This window comes from Schistocerca americana, chromosome 3 (assembly GCF_021461395.2).
Source record: "Schistocerca americana isolate TAMUIC-IGC-003095 chromosome 3, iqSchAmer2.1, whole genome shotgun sequence".
Taxonomy (NCBI): domain Eukaryota; kingdom Metazoa; phylum Arthropoda; class Insecta; order Orthoptera; family Acrididae; genus Schistocerca; species Schistocerca americana.
This window is the reverse complement of record NC_060121.1, coordinates 557,882,468-557,899,573: the sequence shown is the minus strand read 5'-3', so window position 1 is coordinate 557,899,573 and position 17,106 is coordinate 557,882,468. Positions and strand designations below refer to the sequence as shown.

The 17,106-nt window shown below is 43.5% G+C and overlaps 1 protein-coding gene across 1 annotated transcript in view; it reads left to right on the top strand.

The window, feature by feature from the left end:
- Positions 1 to 17,106, top strand: part of LOC124606220 (bromodomain-containing protein 4-like) — a 94,757-nt gene that overhangs the window by 64,567 nt on the left and 13,084 nt on the right. Inside the window, exon 5 of the mRNA XM_047138194.1 lies at positions 625 to 912. Within this exon, the coding sequence (XP_046994150.1) occupies positions 625 to 912 (288 nt within the window). The remainder of the gene's footprint in view (positions 1 to 624; positions 913 to 17,106) is intronic.

The following is a 17,106-nucleotide window of genomic DNA, read 5'->3' as shown; positions in this document are numbered from 1 at the left end:
ATGTGCTCGTTCGCATCGGTAGCTGCGCCGTCAGCGCATCGGATTGCTAAGCAAAGAAGCTCGGGTTCGATTCCCGACCGGGTCGGAGATTTTCTCCACTTGGGGACTGGGTGCTGTGTTGTCCATAATTTCGTATCCTCATAATTGACACTGCTATGGAAAAAAATGGTTCAAATGGCTCTGAGCACTATGGGACTCAACTTCTGAGGTTATTAGTCTCCTAGAACTTAGAACTAGTTAAACCTAACTAACTTAAGGACAGCACAAACATCCATGCCCGAGGCAGGATTCGAACCTGCGACCATAGCGGTCTTGCGGTTCCAGACTGCAGCGCCTTTAACCGCACTGCTATGGAGATGGAGATGGCTGACTGGGTACGGCCTGAAAGCCAACAAATTGAAAAAAAAAAAAAAAAAATGACTGATCCAATCCAGCTTCGGCGTCAATGGCTACAACAGAGCAACGCTTAGGAGTTTGGTATACTGTATGCGTGTGTGCTTTCCGTTTGACGTTCAGTGCTGTTGATAGCTTCCGTTTTCTGTGTTAACCGAAAAAACTTAAGTCTTTTCTGTTTCTGTATTACCCCGACGAAACTGAAGTCTCTTATGTCAAACCTTGTTTCAGGCGCCGCCTATGTCGGATGTGCTTTATCAGCGGCCCACGTCACCACGCGAGAATGACGCGTACTACGTGGAGATACGGGAGATGGCGAGGAAAAAACGCGAATCGGATCAGAAACAAGCGGAAAAGCAGCACAAGGAAGACTGCGAAACGTTGAGAAATCTCATACGAGCCGCTGAGGAAGCCAGGTGGAACGAAGCGAGAGAGCGGAAGGCGGCGATGGACACCCAGCGAGGTGACCTCATGGTACAGTGGGCGGAAAAGCGAGAAAGGGACAGCAGGGAGCACAAGGTAAGTACTTATTTATTCGTTTATTGCAGCTAACAAATGAAACTGGAGTCTCGCTACAATTATAATTGTACAAATATTTAAGTGTGCCTTCATAAATCATCGTACGATGCTGAATAATTTGCTACAGCAAGGACAATCTATCCTAAGAACTTACCATATAGCCCCATAAAACTGAAATCGAAAGTATGCCACATTGAGTAGCTCTGCCATTGTACATAGAAATTATGACCTGGTATTCTTGCAGTGATTGGTGCTCCGTAACCCGTCTATACTCAACCATTGTAACTAACCTGTTTCTACGGGTTATTACGTTATTATTGGGAATGTAAATACTTATTGCTTGGGAAGTTAACGTGAGAAGATTAGGGCCGCCACCGATTCTAACCATACAACTAATCGAAGGTTTGGTCGAGTCGGAAAATAAATTAATTTGATCACAGACCAAAAACTCACAAAAATGAATACGTTGTGATGTCGCTCATAGCGGATACAGTGTAATTAATAGTATTGCCCGCGCACTGTTCACGACAATCAAACATTTAAAATAAAATAGAAAATGCATGAACACTGCATAAGATCAGCTCCCAGAACACACCTGAAAATAAGACTTAATCTAAAGCACTTGTTTTAAAATAAAAAAGGAAACTAATCACTGGACCTGTGCGTAAGGAAACGCGTTGGATGTGCTAATGGGAAAGCTATGAGGTGAGTGGTTTAGGTGCAAAAACATAACCTCGGAACACGAGAGAAAATTGTGGATAAAATCATTTATTCCTAAGACATTAAAGAAAAGCATCGATACATTCTCCGTTATAATCTACTCGTAAAATCATTGGTGTGAGTCATTCATACCACTGCTGTTGCCTGATCGCAATAACTCGTAAAGCGGTACACGTTTCGCAGTACACCCGCGTGCCCACGTGGTTTGTGGAGACGCACTTCGTAGGTATCGTGTTCAAGTTGCAACAATATCACATCACACAATCATGAGCGGTTAAAGTTCTTTAAAACAAGCATGAGACCGCACAGTTAGTGATGACGGTAGCCCAACAAAACTTTAATGTTCAACCACGTGGTCGGCTCCCCACGAACGAAAGATACATTAAGCAAGGAAAATTTACGAGAAGGCAAAGCTATTAATATTTAGAAAAATAAAAGCTTATACAGGCACAGCTGAAGGCAAACAGACATTCATACAGAAGCGAGTGCTCACTTCTTATCGACACCTTTGTGTGGCGCTCTTCCGGCGGATCCAAGTCTGTTATAGAAATTTACTAAGTGAAACATCTGCCAAAGTTTTGCATTCCTTGCTGCGACAAGGCAAAGCAATCTTTCAGAGTTGAAAAGCGAGACCAAAAGCTAACAGTTCTCCCATGGCCAAGTAACAACGCGCCACGCGGTCAGTCTAACTCACCCTTCTTCGACTGGAGCACAGCTGTGGACGCTTCCCGTACCGGCGGCAGACTGCCTCCCGCTTCTCCAGCCTCTTCCACGCTCCGCGTGGCCCGGAAAACCCAAAGATGCCATTTCCGCCACCAACCTAATGCAGGTGGATTTCTCACAAGTAGTGAAAACCTCTTTGCCGACTTGACCACTACGAGAGTTGGCTATTCTGTACCACTGCTGCTGAATCTGTACGACTATCGCAGACTTTCTGCAGCAGACTACGCCACCGTCTAGCAATGTGACACACAACCACATTCATTCAATCACGCCACTATGAGAGTAAAGAGAAAAGAGAAACAAGGAAAAGAAAGAGAAATGGTAATGGAAATGGGCTACCGGACTAATGAAAGGTGGCTACAGGACCCTTTCACCATTCAAGAAAAACTAATTATTACTATACACAATAACTATACACTATTTTTTTTAAGTACTGCAGTCAGAGTTCTAATGATTTACTCTGTCGAATTTTACACTATAGGAAGCACTGGAAGTCTTTCTAACTCGTAACTGTTTTCTGTCTTTGAGCGCGAGATGACCACTGTGTGACCAGGGGAGTTGTCCTCGTATCACATCGTTAGCTTTACATCCACAGAGTGAAGTATGCTAGCATCCAACATCGCATCCCATGGGACTAAAAAAAAAAAAAAAAAAAAAAAAAAAAAAAAAAAAAAAAAAAAAAAAAAAAATGTACAAATGGCTCTGAGCACTATAAGACTTAACTGCTGAGGACATCAGTCCCCTAGAACTTAGAACCACTTAAACCTAACTAACCTAAGGACATTACACACATCCATGCCCGAGGCAGGATTCGAACCTGCGATCGTAGCGGTCGCGCGGTTCCAGACTGTAGCGCCTAGAACCGCTCGGCCACCCCTGCCGGCAGGCATTTCTCCCGGATTGTCCCGGCACAACACAGCAACGGACACGCAGCTCCACCGCTTAGTTACACTAGGAAAAATTGTCTTCTATCAGTACTCCCTTTGTAACTGATCTTCTGTAGACACTCCACGATTCGTATCATTGGAAAGACCACGTCTTGATCTTGACACAACTCATAGTGATGATTCTCCGCCTGCAGTGGTCGTTAGATCTTGCTGAACTGCAGTGTCTAAAATTGATATTCATTAAGTTTAGCTTTGTGTATTTAATTCGCTAGATTATCAAACGGCTTCCACTTTCCTTTGTTAGGGACTATGTCATATACACAATCTGATCTTATATGCACTGTCTGCCTAAATTTAGTACATGATCAAACAAACAGCGTCAGAACAAGCCTTGAAAGCCCAAAGGTACGAACTGGTCGCCGTGTCATCCTCAGCCCCTAGAAGTCACCAGATGCGGGTATGGAGGACCATGTAGTCAGCATATCGCTCTCCCAGCCATTCAGCTTTAGTGACCGGTGTCGCTACTTCTCAGTCCAGTAGCTCCTCAATTGGCCTTACAACGGCTGACTACACTTCGCTTGTCAAGAGCACTCAGTAGACCCGGACGGAGATCCATCCAAGTGCTAGCCAAACCCGACAGCGCTTAACTTCGGTGATCTGACGGGAACTGGTGTTCCACTGCGGCACTGCCGTTGACAGTACATTGATCGTATTCGAAGAAAATGTTTTTAGGTGTGCCTACCAATCCACAGTGTACTAATCTTCTTAATTCTAGACAGGATCAAGGTTAAGTCCTACAAGAAATGCATCAGCGCTTTGGAGGCGTTCGTACGAGGGGGCTTCATCAAATAAGTTAGACACTATTATGTAAGGCCAAGTACATTTTTTTAAATGATGCATTAGACTAAGAAGTTCGCAGACACATGACACTATTTTCCAACACAGGCACCAAGTCTCTGTAAACAACAGTTGGAACGTTGTACCAGTCGTTCAACTCCTGGACGTTATTCACTCTTTGGTCACGGAGTCATCCAAGAACCTCTGTGTGAAGTGGTCATCGTTGGGAAGTCCCCAAATGCTGCCAAACAGCTCCTCGATTGCCTGGACATTCTCGTCTGTTGTTGATGTCAGTGGCCTTCTTTCCTGAGCAACACCCCCCACGTCGCACGGCCTTGGTCAGATTGTTAACGCCCTTCACTAAGGCTATAGGAGACATTGCGTTTGGCCCATACACTGCCATAATCTCATGGCGACTCTTCGTGCAGTTTAAGCGGTTTGCGCACAAGAATCGTACTGTCCCGCGTGCTTTAGTTTTGGAATACGTTTCCAGTTGGCACGCACGTCACTCACATACTTCAACGCACCAGTTATCCGTACCAAGCAGAACTGTGTCTGTAGCAGAGGTGTACAAACTCTCCTTGCAGCCTCCCTGCACCTATTCCGTCTCACTGGAGACACAAGAGTACCTGTGTACTGAAGCACAATGGTTAAAGCAGGTCAGCTTAAGTATCCACAAGCCTGGCAAGCTTCACGGGACCCATTCAGCCTGCTGCACCTGACAACAGCTAGTGTTATCAGTCCTTCGTGAATAGCCAAGTATATGTTTGCGTCGGAAGTTTCACTGCACTTCATTTATCATAACGGTGGGAGCTGCAGAATGAACAAACCAAACTTAAAGGAGATTGAGGAGATATTAAGAACTGGAGATGATGATGATGATATTTGGTTTGTGGGGCGTTCAACTGCGTGGTTATCAGTGCCCGCCGGCCGGTGTGGCCGAGCGGTTCTAGGCGCTTCAGTCTGGAACCGCGCGACCGCTACAGTCGCAGGTTCGAATTCTGCCTCGGGCATGGATGTATGTGATGTCCTTAGGTTAGTTACGTTTACGTAGTTCTAAGTTCTAGGGGACTGATGACCTCAGAAGCTAAGTCCCATAGTGCTCAGAACCATCCATCAGTGCCCATACAAATTCCAAATATTTTCACTGTCCAGTCTCGCCACTTTCCCGAATGATGATGAAATGATGAGGACGACACAAGCACCCATTCCCCGGGCAAAGAAAATCCCTGATTTGGCCGGGAATCGAATGCGGGACCCCGTGATCCAGAGGCAGCTAAGAACTGTAGAATATGCAGCAGTCACGAAACGTGACCACGTTCAGCTGAGGAAACGTTGTCCTATGTTTATGAGGCAGCTTTAGATAAATCGGTAGGTGAATCGCAGTTCAAACTGTGTAAAAAGTTACTAAATGGTCATTCGGGAACCTTGTGTGTGTTACGACATGTTCTCACTCCATATACACTCCTGGAAATTGAAATAAGAACACCGTGAATTCATTGTCCCAGGAAGGGGAAACTTTATTGACAAATTCCTGGGGTCAGATACATCACATGATCACACTGACTGAACCACAGGCACATAGACACAGGCAACAGAGCATGCACAATGTCGGCACTAGTACAGTGTATATCCACCTTTCGCAGCAATGCAGGCTGCTATTCTCCCATGGAGACGATCGTAGAGATGCTGGATGTAGTCCTGTGGAACGGCTTGCCATGCCATTTCCACCTGGCGCCTCAGTTGGACCAGCGTTCGTGCTGGACGTGCAGACCGCGTGAGACGACGCTTCATCCAGTCCCAAACATGCTCAATGGGGGACAGATCCGGAGATCTTGCTGGCCAGGGTAGTTGACTTACACCTTCTAGAGCACGTTGGGTGGCACGGGATACATGCGGACGTGCATTGTCCTGTTGGAACAGCAAGTTCCCTTGCCGGTCTAGGAATGGTAGAACGATGGGTTCGATGACGGTTTGGATGTACCGTGCACTATTCAGTGTCCCCTCGACGATCACCAGTGGTGTACGGCCAGTGTAGGAGATCGCTCCCCACACCATGATGCCGGGTGTTGGCCCTGTGTGCCTCGGTCGTATGCAGTCCTGATTGTGGCGCTCACCTGCACGGCGCCAAACACGCATACGACCATCATTGGCACCAAGGCAGAAGCGACTCTCATCGCTGAAGACGACACGTCTCCATTCGTCCCTCCATTCACGCCTGTCGCGACACCACTGGAGGCGGGCTGCACGATGTTGGGGCGTGAGCGGAAGACGGCCTAACGGTGTGCGGGACCGTAGCCCAGCTTCATGGAGACGGTTGCGAATGGTCCTCGCCGATACCCCAGGAGCAACAGTGTCCCTAATTTGCTGGGAAGTGGCGGTGCGGTCCCCTACGGCACTGCATAGGATCCTACGGTCTTGGCGTGCATCCGTGCGTCGCTGCGGTCCGGTCCCAGGTCGACGGGCACGTGCACCTTCCGCCGACCACTGGCGACAACATCGATGTACTGTGGAGACCTCACGCCCCAAGTGTTGAGCAATTCGGCGGTACGTCCACCCGGCCTCCCGCATGCCCACTATACGCCCTCGCTCAAAGTCCGTCAACTGCACATACGGTTCACGTCCACGCTGTCGCGGCATGCTACCAGTGTTAAAGGCTGCGATGGAGCTCCGTATGCCACGGCAAACTGGCTGACACTGACGGCGGCGGTGCACAAATGCTGCGCAGCTAGCGCCATTCGACGGCCAACACCGCGGTTCCTGGTGTGTCCGCTGTGCCGTGCGTGTGATCATTGCTTGTACAGCCCTCTCGCAGTGTCCGGAGCAAGTATGGTGGGTCTGACACACCGGTGTCAATGTGTTCTTTTTTCCATTTCCAGGAGTGTATATTCTGAAGGAGGCCAAAGTCTTAGAGGCTGATAAGTATGTGGGAATGTGTGCTAATGACTTTGAGGCCATTTAGCAGAATATAGGATTTCTAAATTTAGAACAAACTTTTGATTAAAGTTGGGGAAAAATATGGTTCAGCGGATTCTGGTGGTATGCAGCGTAGTGCGAAGAAACCTTAGTATGTAAGAAAAACTTCTTCTTTCAGACATGTGCTTTTTAGATTAACGTAATATGAAAAACGAACTTCGTGATTGCTAAAATTCATTTGAGGAATTTAGAATGAACTATTTTGGCCACTTAGAGTGCATTCAGCAAATTTGGCGTTGCAGTATAACAGACATCCTCAGGTTCTTAGGTACAAAAGATCTCTACTTTCATTGATGGTTTGGCTTGCTACAGAACATGTACCGGAGGTGACCTGGTATGATGGTTCGAATTGAGAATAGCCAGTACTATAGATGGAGTCAAGAACGATGGCGGTCGAATTTAGACTTGTTCTGCGCGCCTATGTCACGCATATCCCGACCGCCAATGAGCGTTCTGTAGGGTTCTGAGTGCTTTGCTCTGAAAGCAGTAGCTAAAGCGAGAATTAAACATGAACGTAGAGAGTTGTTTAGTGCATTTATATTTCGTTTGCTGCGAGTTGTCATTACTGATGATGGTGGTAAATGATAAATTCTGCATAAGCAAGGGAGAGACATAATTTGCAGGATATATGCTGCCTTCAAGCGGAAAGCTTGCCCATGCGCGTACCGCAACTGTCGCTTGGAATCATCAACAATGCCATTCCCGTCCGTGCCTCGATATGCGCGAACCGCCATCTTTCGTGGTAGTATAGACGGAAGAGTGTGAAAAACCGTTCATATCTAAATAAAGAAATAAGCCCGAAACGCGTCGAAAGAGAAAAAATTACAAATAAAATGCACAATTATCTTATCTACAATGACAATATTAATATATACTTCGTTGAGCCTCGTCTTGTGACACCCGAGATAAAAAAAAGGCTTTTCATCAACTTCCAATCCCTACTCATAACACTGTAATGAAAGCGTACAGAGTAAACTGCCATGTACCGTAAAACAGCAGGAAGATGCGCAGGCAAGCAAGATCTCTTTAGCCTGCTTGGGCTGGGCATAGCTTCGCTTCGATGGGAGTAAAGCACCGTACTCGTTCCGTTGATAACGTGCGACAGCTTGCTTGCGTGGCAAACGGGCAAGCATGGGCAGGTCAAAAGCGGAATGTGTACACCTCTGCCCTATAGAGAAACCAGAATATGTACTCTCTTCTGACAAGGCGCCACTCTAGTTGCGTAATGGCCTTAGCGTGGGCTGACATGTGTAACTTACTTTTTGAAGGCCTCTCGTATGATTTAGTTGAAGTCTTTCACCGATGTCTGGGAAAACCCAGCACCCGCGTCCCACTCCGTTATTTCATATTACTGCTACTCTGGCAAGTAAAGTCTAGTACATTCGCTAGCTTACCTCTGCGCAGTCAATGACAAGTCCATAGATATCGTCTTATATGTCTATGGGGCAAATTACTAACAAGACGAGGAGTGCTTCGATAGGCGTTTTACTAAAAGAGCCCATCAGCATGAGTTCTATGGATGCAACCCATATTTGTCTGCGACATGTTCACTTCGTAATTTTGCAATCCCACATACCTGCTGCGAAGCTGAATATTGTTGTCAAAACGGCATCGTGATACTTTTTAAACTCAGATATTGATAGCCGGTATTCATTTGTAAATAGCGTCGTAATCTTACGCATAACTTTTGTAAGGGGTGCCCCACTGATAACATAACTTCTGAGTGAATAACAATATACAAATTTATTCATGAAATTAAGCAGTTTACATATTGCCGTGTATGCTATAAGTGATTACGTATGAAATATACAGAGTGGGGCACGTAAAACCGGCCCCTGCGCTGAAAGGAATATGAATGAAGAAAATCAATGTACATCATCGCTTTCTTACATTTTTATTGTGCAGTTTCACTATTAACTATGTAATTAACAGTTTGAGTAACAGATTTATTTTTATTAGTTTAATAAGCATTTTTAGAAAGGAATTTAAAGTCTGTGTTCAAAATGTTCTCCACCAACATCCAAGCAAAGTTGTGCACGTCAAAGCATGTTAAGGAAAACACTTTTCAGTACTCTTTGAGGAACGTTCGGAATTTCTTCACATTTGTTGTTTTTCAATGTGCCAAGCGTTCTGGGATTGTTGCGGTAGACTCTAGCCTTTAGAAATCCCCAGAGCTAAAAGTCACATGGTGACAAGTCAGGAGAGCGGGGTGGCCACAAGCTCTTACTACTGGTCCTCTCTTCTGTAAGATCAGTATGTACACGAGCTAAGGACAAGTCCGACATGTGAGAAGTTGCGCCATCTTGCTGGAAATATGCACAACATTTTTCGTTGTAGAGTTGTAGAGTTGCAAGTAAACATGTGTGTTGACAGTTTCGTTGAAGATCAATGGCCCGATAATTATGTTACCAGATACAGCGCAGCATACACCAATTTTTAACCCGTGTAACGGCTTTTGCAGTATGCCATGGGGGTTCTCTGTATCCCAGTGTCTTCGATTTAGTGAATTAACGAAATCCGACAGATGAAACCAAGCTTCATCCGTCGAAAAAAGGAGGAACAGATCAGGATGTCCTCCAGCGATATTTTCCAGCACCCAATTACAGTAATGTGTACGCTTACTCTTGTCCGCTTCTTTTATTTGCTGAACAACACTCACACGGTAAGGTTTCATTTTTAAGCCATGAATGATGCGTTGACATGACCTGCGAGATATTCAACAATGCTGTGATAATCGTCGTGTTGACTTGTAGGGACTTCTTTCAATGTGTGTCATCACGTTTGCCACAACTTCAGGTGTATGTACAGTCGGTGCCTTATTTATCTTTGAATTAACAACACTGCCTGTCGAACGCCACTTTCTCACTAGATCCTGAATCGTTGATTTTGCAGGAATAGTACTTCCTGGAAACGTTTCATGGAAAGTGTCACGAACAACTTTAATCGATTCAGACCGCACATATTCTTCAACAATGAGCACACGTTCTTCAATGGAGTAAGGCATGACAATGACGTCCACGGTTTATAACGACTATTTTCCGTATGAACTACTCACACGCTACTGCTGTTGGAAGATAGAAAAGAAATTGACAAGCTAGTAATGCTACTCACGCGCGTTCGCATTCCGGTTCGGGCCGGTTTTATATGCACCACTCTGTATTACTCAAATGTCCTCCACGACTCTGCTGGCAAACTCTCGTTGTTTCGATGAAGCTTTCCATAACTTTCCGATGTACTTGCACTTCTAGCTCTAAAATTACCCCCTAACTCTCGCTCTTGAGCTCTGGAAGTGATAGTGGTTTACTGAAGTACACACGAGATGCCAAGATACGAGGGGCGTTCAGTAAGTAATGCAACTCATTTTTCTTATGAAAGCAGGTTGGCTCTATTCAGGATTGATATGTGACAGGTTGCGCCATTTTGTTCATACCAAACTTTCTCAGCATCCACGCGATCCAGTTCAGACCAAAAATGTTGCAGCAGCGTCCTCGGAGCATTTTGAGCTATGACGCAACAGTTTCCACCGAGGGTCGTCAAACTGCTTCATCGTTTCTTTACCGCAACGAATTTTGTGATGGAGCACTTTGAGGAGCAACCCTTTAACTCTTGCTTCCCTTGGTACGTTGATGATACCTTCGGGATATGGCCTCAGACTCTCAGAGTGAAAATGCACTGCACCAGTTCGTCGACCGCGTCAACGGTGTTCAACCCAACATTAAAGTTACCTTCGAGATGGGGAAGGATGGCAAGCTTCTGTTCTTGGATGTTTTAGTTGAGCGGAAGGCAGGAGGCCGACTTCGTCGTTCATTATGGATGAAGTGTACGCTCACCGACGGATACCCTTAATTCCAACAGTTTTCATCACCCTATACGCAAGTAAGCGGTCCTGAGCTCCTTACTAGCCAGGGCAAAGATTATTTCTGACGGCAACCATCCACAGTCTCAGTTTCAACATTTAAGACGCGTGTTCGTGGAAAATGCTTACAGCAAAGGAGAGAGTGCAGAACCTTTCAGGTACCACTGCCAAAGGCGTCTCGTGAATAGGCGGAACAGGCCAAACCGGCTGCATTCCATACATACTGTGACGCAACGACTAGCAAGATAGGACGCGTGTTGCAGATACATGGACAAGTGTTCCTCTCCACCTCTAAGATACGATATATGTTATGTTCTATTAAAGAAAGCCCAGGCCTTTGAGTTCCTGGCACGTATGGTGTCAGTTCTTGTGTCAGCTTCATTTTATACGCCCAAAGGTGCACATCATCTTTCAGAAATCCCCGCATGCAGAACGACCAAAACGAGCGTGACCCGAGGGTTTAATGTACACAACCCAACCGGTTTTCGATTTGTTGGTTCCATTACGTAGACCGCAATAAAACCAGGCACATGGAAAACTGAAACCATTCCGGAAAACGGGAAAACTAGATTAATAATACCCATCTATAAAAAAGGAGATATAACAGCACATGAAAAATACAGAGGTATAACACTACTAAGCTCGACTTAAAAGTTCTTCATAACTATACTAAATGAAAGGATATAAAAGTGCGTAGAAGGTGTACTTAGGGAAAATCTAGGTTACTACTAGACAGAGGAACAACTGATCAAGTTTTTGTCAACCAACAAACGATGGAAAAGTTGTATGGACATAATTTACATCCGAATTTCCTATTCTTCGACTTCATACAAGCCTTTCACAGCATAAACAAGCAAATTTTATACAGAGTGGAGAAAAGTTGATAGATGTGTTAATCTAATAAATCTAATCAGGATGACAATGAGACAAGAGTAAAAGTAAAGATATTCAGTAGGACAAGTGGAGGCCTTGTCTTTAATAAAGGTGTGAAGCAAGGTGCTGGCGTCTCCACTGTCTTATTCAATACAGCCCTGCTCAGGGTAGTAAATAAAATAAATGAAAGAGGCACCATGTTTAGGAAAAATTGCCAGGTATGTGCATATGTTGTTGACATTGCAATAGTAGGAAAAAATACGAACACACTTGAAGTAATTTACCTGGCAACGGAAACAGAAGCATTAAAAATCATCCTCATAGTAAATGAAAATAAAATAAAGTAAAAAGTGCACTCTGAGGCCAGAAGAACCCTTACAGATCTAAATATAAATGAGGAATTTTTCAAAGGAGTGGCCTCTTTTAGCTACCTGGGAGCCTTAATAAGAAATGATAACCGCATTGGGGAGGCTATAAGACAAAAGATATAACCGGGGAACAGAGCTTACTTTGCAAACCTACAGCTCATCAGGAGCACTATTTTGCAGTGCATTTAACAGTGTACTACGCCTTTCCTTGAGATATACACGCATATCTGAAGGGACACACACGGTTACGACCTACAGTTGTATCAAACAAAAGAAATGTATTCGCAGTTGTAAATACGATTAGACTTCAGCTGCATAATTTATAGGTGCCATAAGAAAATTAGTGGCAGACTAGAACTCACACACGGGCCTTCCACTTTATGTGAGGCGCTCACATCAACTACTTCGGCTGTCCGACCATGCATGTCTGAATGACATTGCATAGTACACCATCAAACATAGACGCTGCAAAATACATATTACATGCCCAGATAGACTGTGATAGTAAAAGTCTCTCCTTATGAGAGAGTCACAACTGTGTAACTGCAGGACCTGGATGCGTAGTAACGGTTTGGTTAGATCTGATACCCGAAGATGTTAAGGCGACCATTCGCGTAGATCCGGAAATGTTGGTTCGAGTCCCGGTCTGGCACAAATTTTCATATGACACCAATAAATTACGCAACTGAAGTCTAATTGTATTCTCAGTTGCGAATACATTTCTTCCTCTTCATAAACAGCCTTGTTATAAGGACTAAACTCCTGGCGTATTACACCTTCAGGGGTCACGCACAGGCGGGCTGTGAGTTGTGACGTCACCGTGAAACCCCCCGCTACGCCGTACTTCATTGGAGCTTATACGCACCCGAATTTAACGTGTACGCAGATATGAATGGAATCGTGATTTTCCATGTTTTAGTGTATTTACTGTTGTTATTATTAAGATTTTCATCAGTTAGACTACTTTTTTTACGGTCGGTGAAATGCTAGTGTAAATCCTCCAAAGGACGTCAATCTCCTTCACTATCTCGGAAGGCACTGCTCTTTCTTTAGGAGAAGAGACTTACAGAGGCTTAATCCTCATAGACCTGCAATACGTAGAAGCCCTCTATAATGTAATTGTAAACTCTTTAACTATACTAACAGGTTTTCTTTTTCTACTCTGGAAAGTTATGTACAATATTTTTTCAATTATTTAACTTTTGTATTTGTTCACTCTCAATACGCTTACTACCTTTGCATTTTCCCCTTGCTGATAGCTTTCATTCTGATAAAAGTCCGTGTCCATAAGAAACACATCGGCAAAGTCCTTACAAAAGATAACACAAGATAAGCAACATAAAATCGCAGCCATTGCAATATCTTCAGATGACCAGTACGCACATTGTCCTTTCGTAACCACTTGTTGGTGAATCGGAGAAAGAGCCATGAATCACTTTTTGAACATGTTTCAATTTTAGTAACTCGGCACTACATCGAGAGGGATTATCTAGTAAATCTGCAATATTTTACCTGAGGTCTTTTACTTCTGTTTCCATAATTTCTAATTGTTGGCGTAAGCACGCATTGCCGCATTCAAAGCAGTGTTTTGCTTCATGGTTAAAGTTTTGTCTAGAAGAAATTTCTCATTGGCTAGTAATATATAGACCTGTAAAGTATCTTCTATTTCTTTACGGGTGCTTCGTTTTTGTGCCTGAATATTTCTATCATTTCATCTGAGGTTGGAGCATTTGGAGTCAAAACAGCATCAGTCTTCAGCTTGTACTTCTAATGAATATTCAGCAGTTCATTTTTCATGCCCCTTTAATAATCCGAATCAGTAAAATGTTTGATTAGACGAGGTTTTTCAACTACACATGAGCATTTTCAACTGAAAATGGACCTCCATGTTTACAAGAATTTACTCATTTTCGTTTCGTCTCATTGTTTTTAAGAAACGTATGACATTTAATTCCTAACTTTTTACTTGTCTGCTGTGATTAGTACAACTGGCGATCGTGCAGCAAAGCATTATTTTTCACCTACAAACATAATCTAAAAATAATCTCCGAATATACTGATAGTAACAGAGACGACTTGTACTAATTCGCCAGTTGCTACTAAAAATTCACATTGCCGTAAATAACCTTGTTTTCACTCGTAAACGAAATTATCACACAATACATTATGGCAACTGCCAGCTACTTAGCGCCGGTTGGGTTCATTCTAACATCATCGGCGCGGTTTGCTTCTGCCTACATACCTCGTGATCCCTACTGTGTATTCTGGTTTGCGTGATTACATCCTAGTTCGCCCAGTGTCACATATGGGTCAGAGGAATGGAAGCTGACAGATATGAAAAATACGCTTTTACAACGTTTGAGCGAAAAATAGTACGCAAAAATTATGTCCCAGTAAGGGAGGAGAAGGTTGAAGAATACGCTATAACACTGAGCTCTAAGCATTAATACAATAAGAGATATGGTGTAATTTATCAAATCACAAGGAAAGCGATGGCTATGTCACATGGAGAGAATGGCGGAGGAAAATACAACAGAAAATAAAAGTGGATTGATGATGTAAATGGAGGATCTCACCAGTGTGGAAATTCAGGGGTGGAAAAGAGCTGCAAAAAACAGATAAGCATGGAGAAAAATAGTTGAAGAGGCGAAGTTTCCAAAGGGCTGCTGCAGTACGGAAGAAGAAGGAGAACACGTGGTCTGTCCATTATACTGAGTCTGCGAACGGTTCCAACGTGAAAACAGGTGAAGATCGTGGAAGATCCAGTGCTGTAAACTTACTAAAATGGAAATGCACGACATTTCAAGAAGTTGCGTTCTTTATCCCTTCGTTGCCTGAACCATCAAAAACACACATATTTCCCAGTTTTTTTAATGGATAGCAGCAGTAAATAGTAACAATAAAATAATGAAATTTTCGGAATTTTAAATGTGCTTTCCCATTTTATGAAGGTGGTACTTTATAGTATCGTCTGATTCTCTAGAGCCTTGCCGATCAACAGTTCTCACTGCAGCACATTTCCTATGTAACAAATCCAAATATCTTAGACTGCACTAAGGTTACATAGCAGCGAACATTAGGAAGGTAATTACACAGTTACTAAGTGGAGTTCAGCAAAAATATTTTTAATTTCGTTGCAGGAGAAAAATACTCCACAAAATAAACATCATGTGTTTGCTAGAGACTGAACCTTTCTTTTACTACATACATCAAATATTCCTCTGTTTACTGCAAAAGTGACAAAATTTAACACCTTTCTTTTCTAATTTTACATTTTCTGGCGCCAATTTCTTCCTTTTGTTGTATATATTGCTTTCTGTCAGGATGTGACTTTTAGCTCCGGGATTGATATGCTTCGCATTCATCTGTTGCATCAGTCCCTGAGCAACATTTCTCCTAAACTGTCGCGCGGCTCCCCCTGTCGGAGGTTCGAGTCCTCCCTCGGGCATGGGTGTGTGTGTGTGTTGTCCTTAGCATAAGTTAGTTTAAGTTAGATTAAGTAGTGTGTAAGCCTAGGGACCGATGATCTCAGCAGTTTGGTTCCATAGGAACTTACCACAACCACCACCACATCTCCTAAACTCCTGAAGTAGAATCTTTCCGCCGCGCGGGATTAGCCGAGCGGTCTTAGGCGCTGCAGTCATGGACTGTGCGGCTGGTCCCGGCGGAGGTTCGAGTCCTCCCTCGGGCATGGGTGTGTGTCTGTTTGTCCGTAGGATAATTTAGGTTAAGTAGTGCGTAAGCTTAGGGACTGACGACCTTAGCAGTTAAGTCCCATAAGATTTCACACACATCATCATCACATCAGAATCTTTCCGAATAGTTCAGAGTACAGTTCATAAGCAGTTTGAAATACTTTTTGGATCTTCTTCCCAGCCCATAAGCAGATCTACTTCTTCAGCATAATCGACAAATCCCATATTACAACTATACTACAAACGAGCACTGGATGTTGATTTCTGAATATTGATTTTCTTGCCGTCCTCCTGCTTCCTGGAGCCAAATATTACTTCTGCTCCATGGTAATTGGAAGCCAAATACTCAATTTTGCCGTTTTTCAACAAAGTACCCCAATTTCAGAGGATGACATCGTCTAATGAAAGTCACCTCTTTTCATTTCACTAGAACGTGAAAGGCCTGATGGGAAACTTTATGTACATACCGTCATTATGCCACAACCCAAAGTTTTCTTTACTCTTGCCCTACAGGAAAGAAAAAGTGAGTAAAACGGTTATCAAATGCCAGTCTCCTGTTTTTGAGCCTAAACATCTCTGAAGACTTAAGTATACCCTAATGCACAATTTTCAGATTCCCTCTCCAACGCTTCATTTTTCGTTTGATAAAAATCTAAGGCAAAAATGTAGCTATTCACGTCTGCACTACGCTGAAGTTAGTACTCGTGTTGTACAAGCTTCATTGCTTTGTATTGTTTCACCAAATTTCTTACTTTGAAGAAAATAATCAACTTATTACGTTTCCTCTGTTTCCCATCAAGTTTAGGCTCAAATATCTTTCTACTTTTGGGGTGGTTTGCATGTAAGCAATCATTTATCCCTTATTTTCACATTTCCCCACAGTTTAAGATAAATTTATTTCGAGCTCCACTGGTGCACATTCCATCAAAACTTTTTAAAAATTTGCATCAAAATCTAAATCTTTTTCAAAAATCTCCTCAAAACCTAAACCTGCAGGATTTGCATCACTGTTGTTGTCTTTATCATGCCCTACTTCCACAACGTCCGTATCATCTGGTAAATCTTTTAGAAGAGCTGCAACAATTATGTCATCTGTTAGTATTGCCAAAGCCCAAAACCAGGCACTTTTCTGTGAGACAACATTTACAGTAATGAGAACTGCTGCTAACACTAAAAGGGGCCGGACCCTTGTGTAACTAGGTGGACAAAGCTAGTAAAATGCAGAGAAAAGTGTCAAATAAAGCAACAAACAAGAGTCT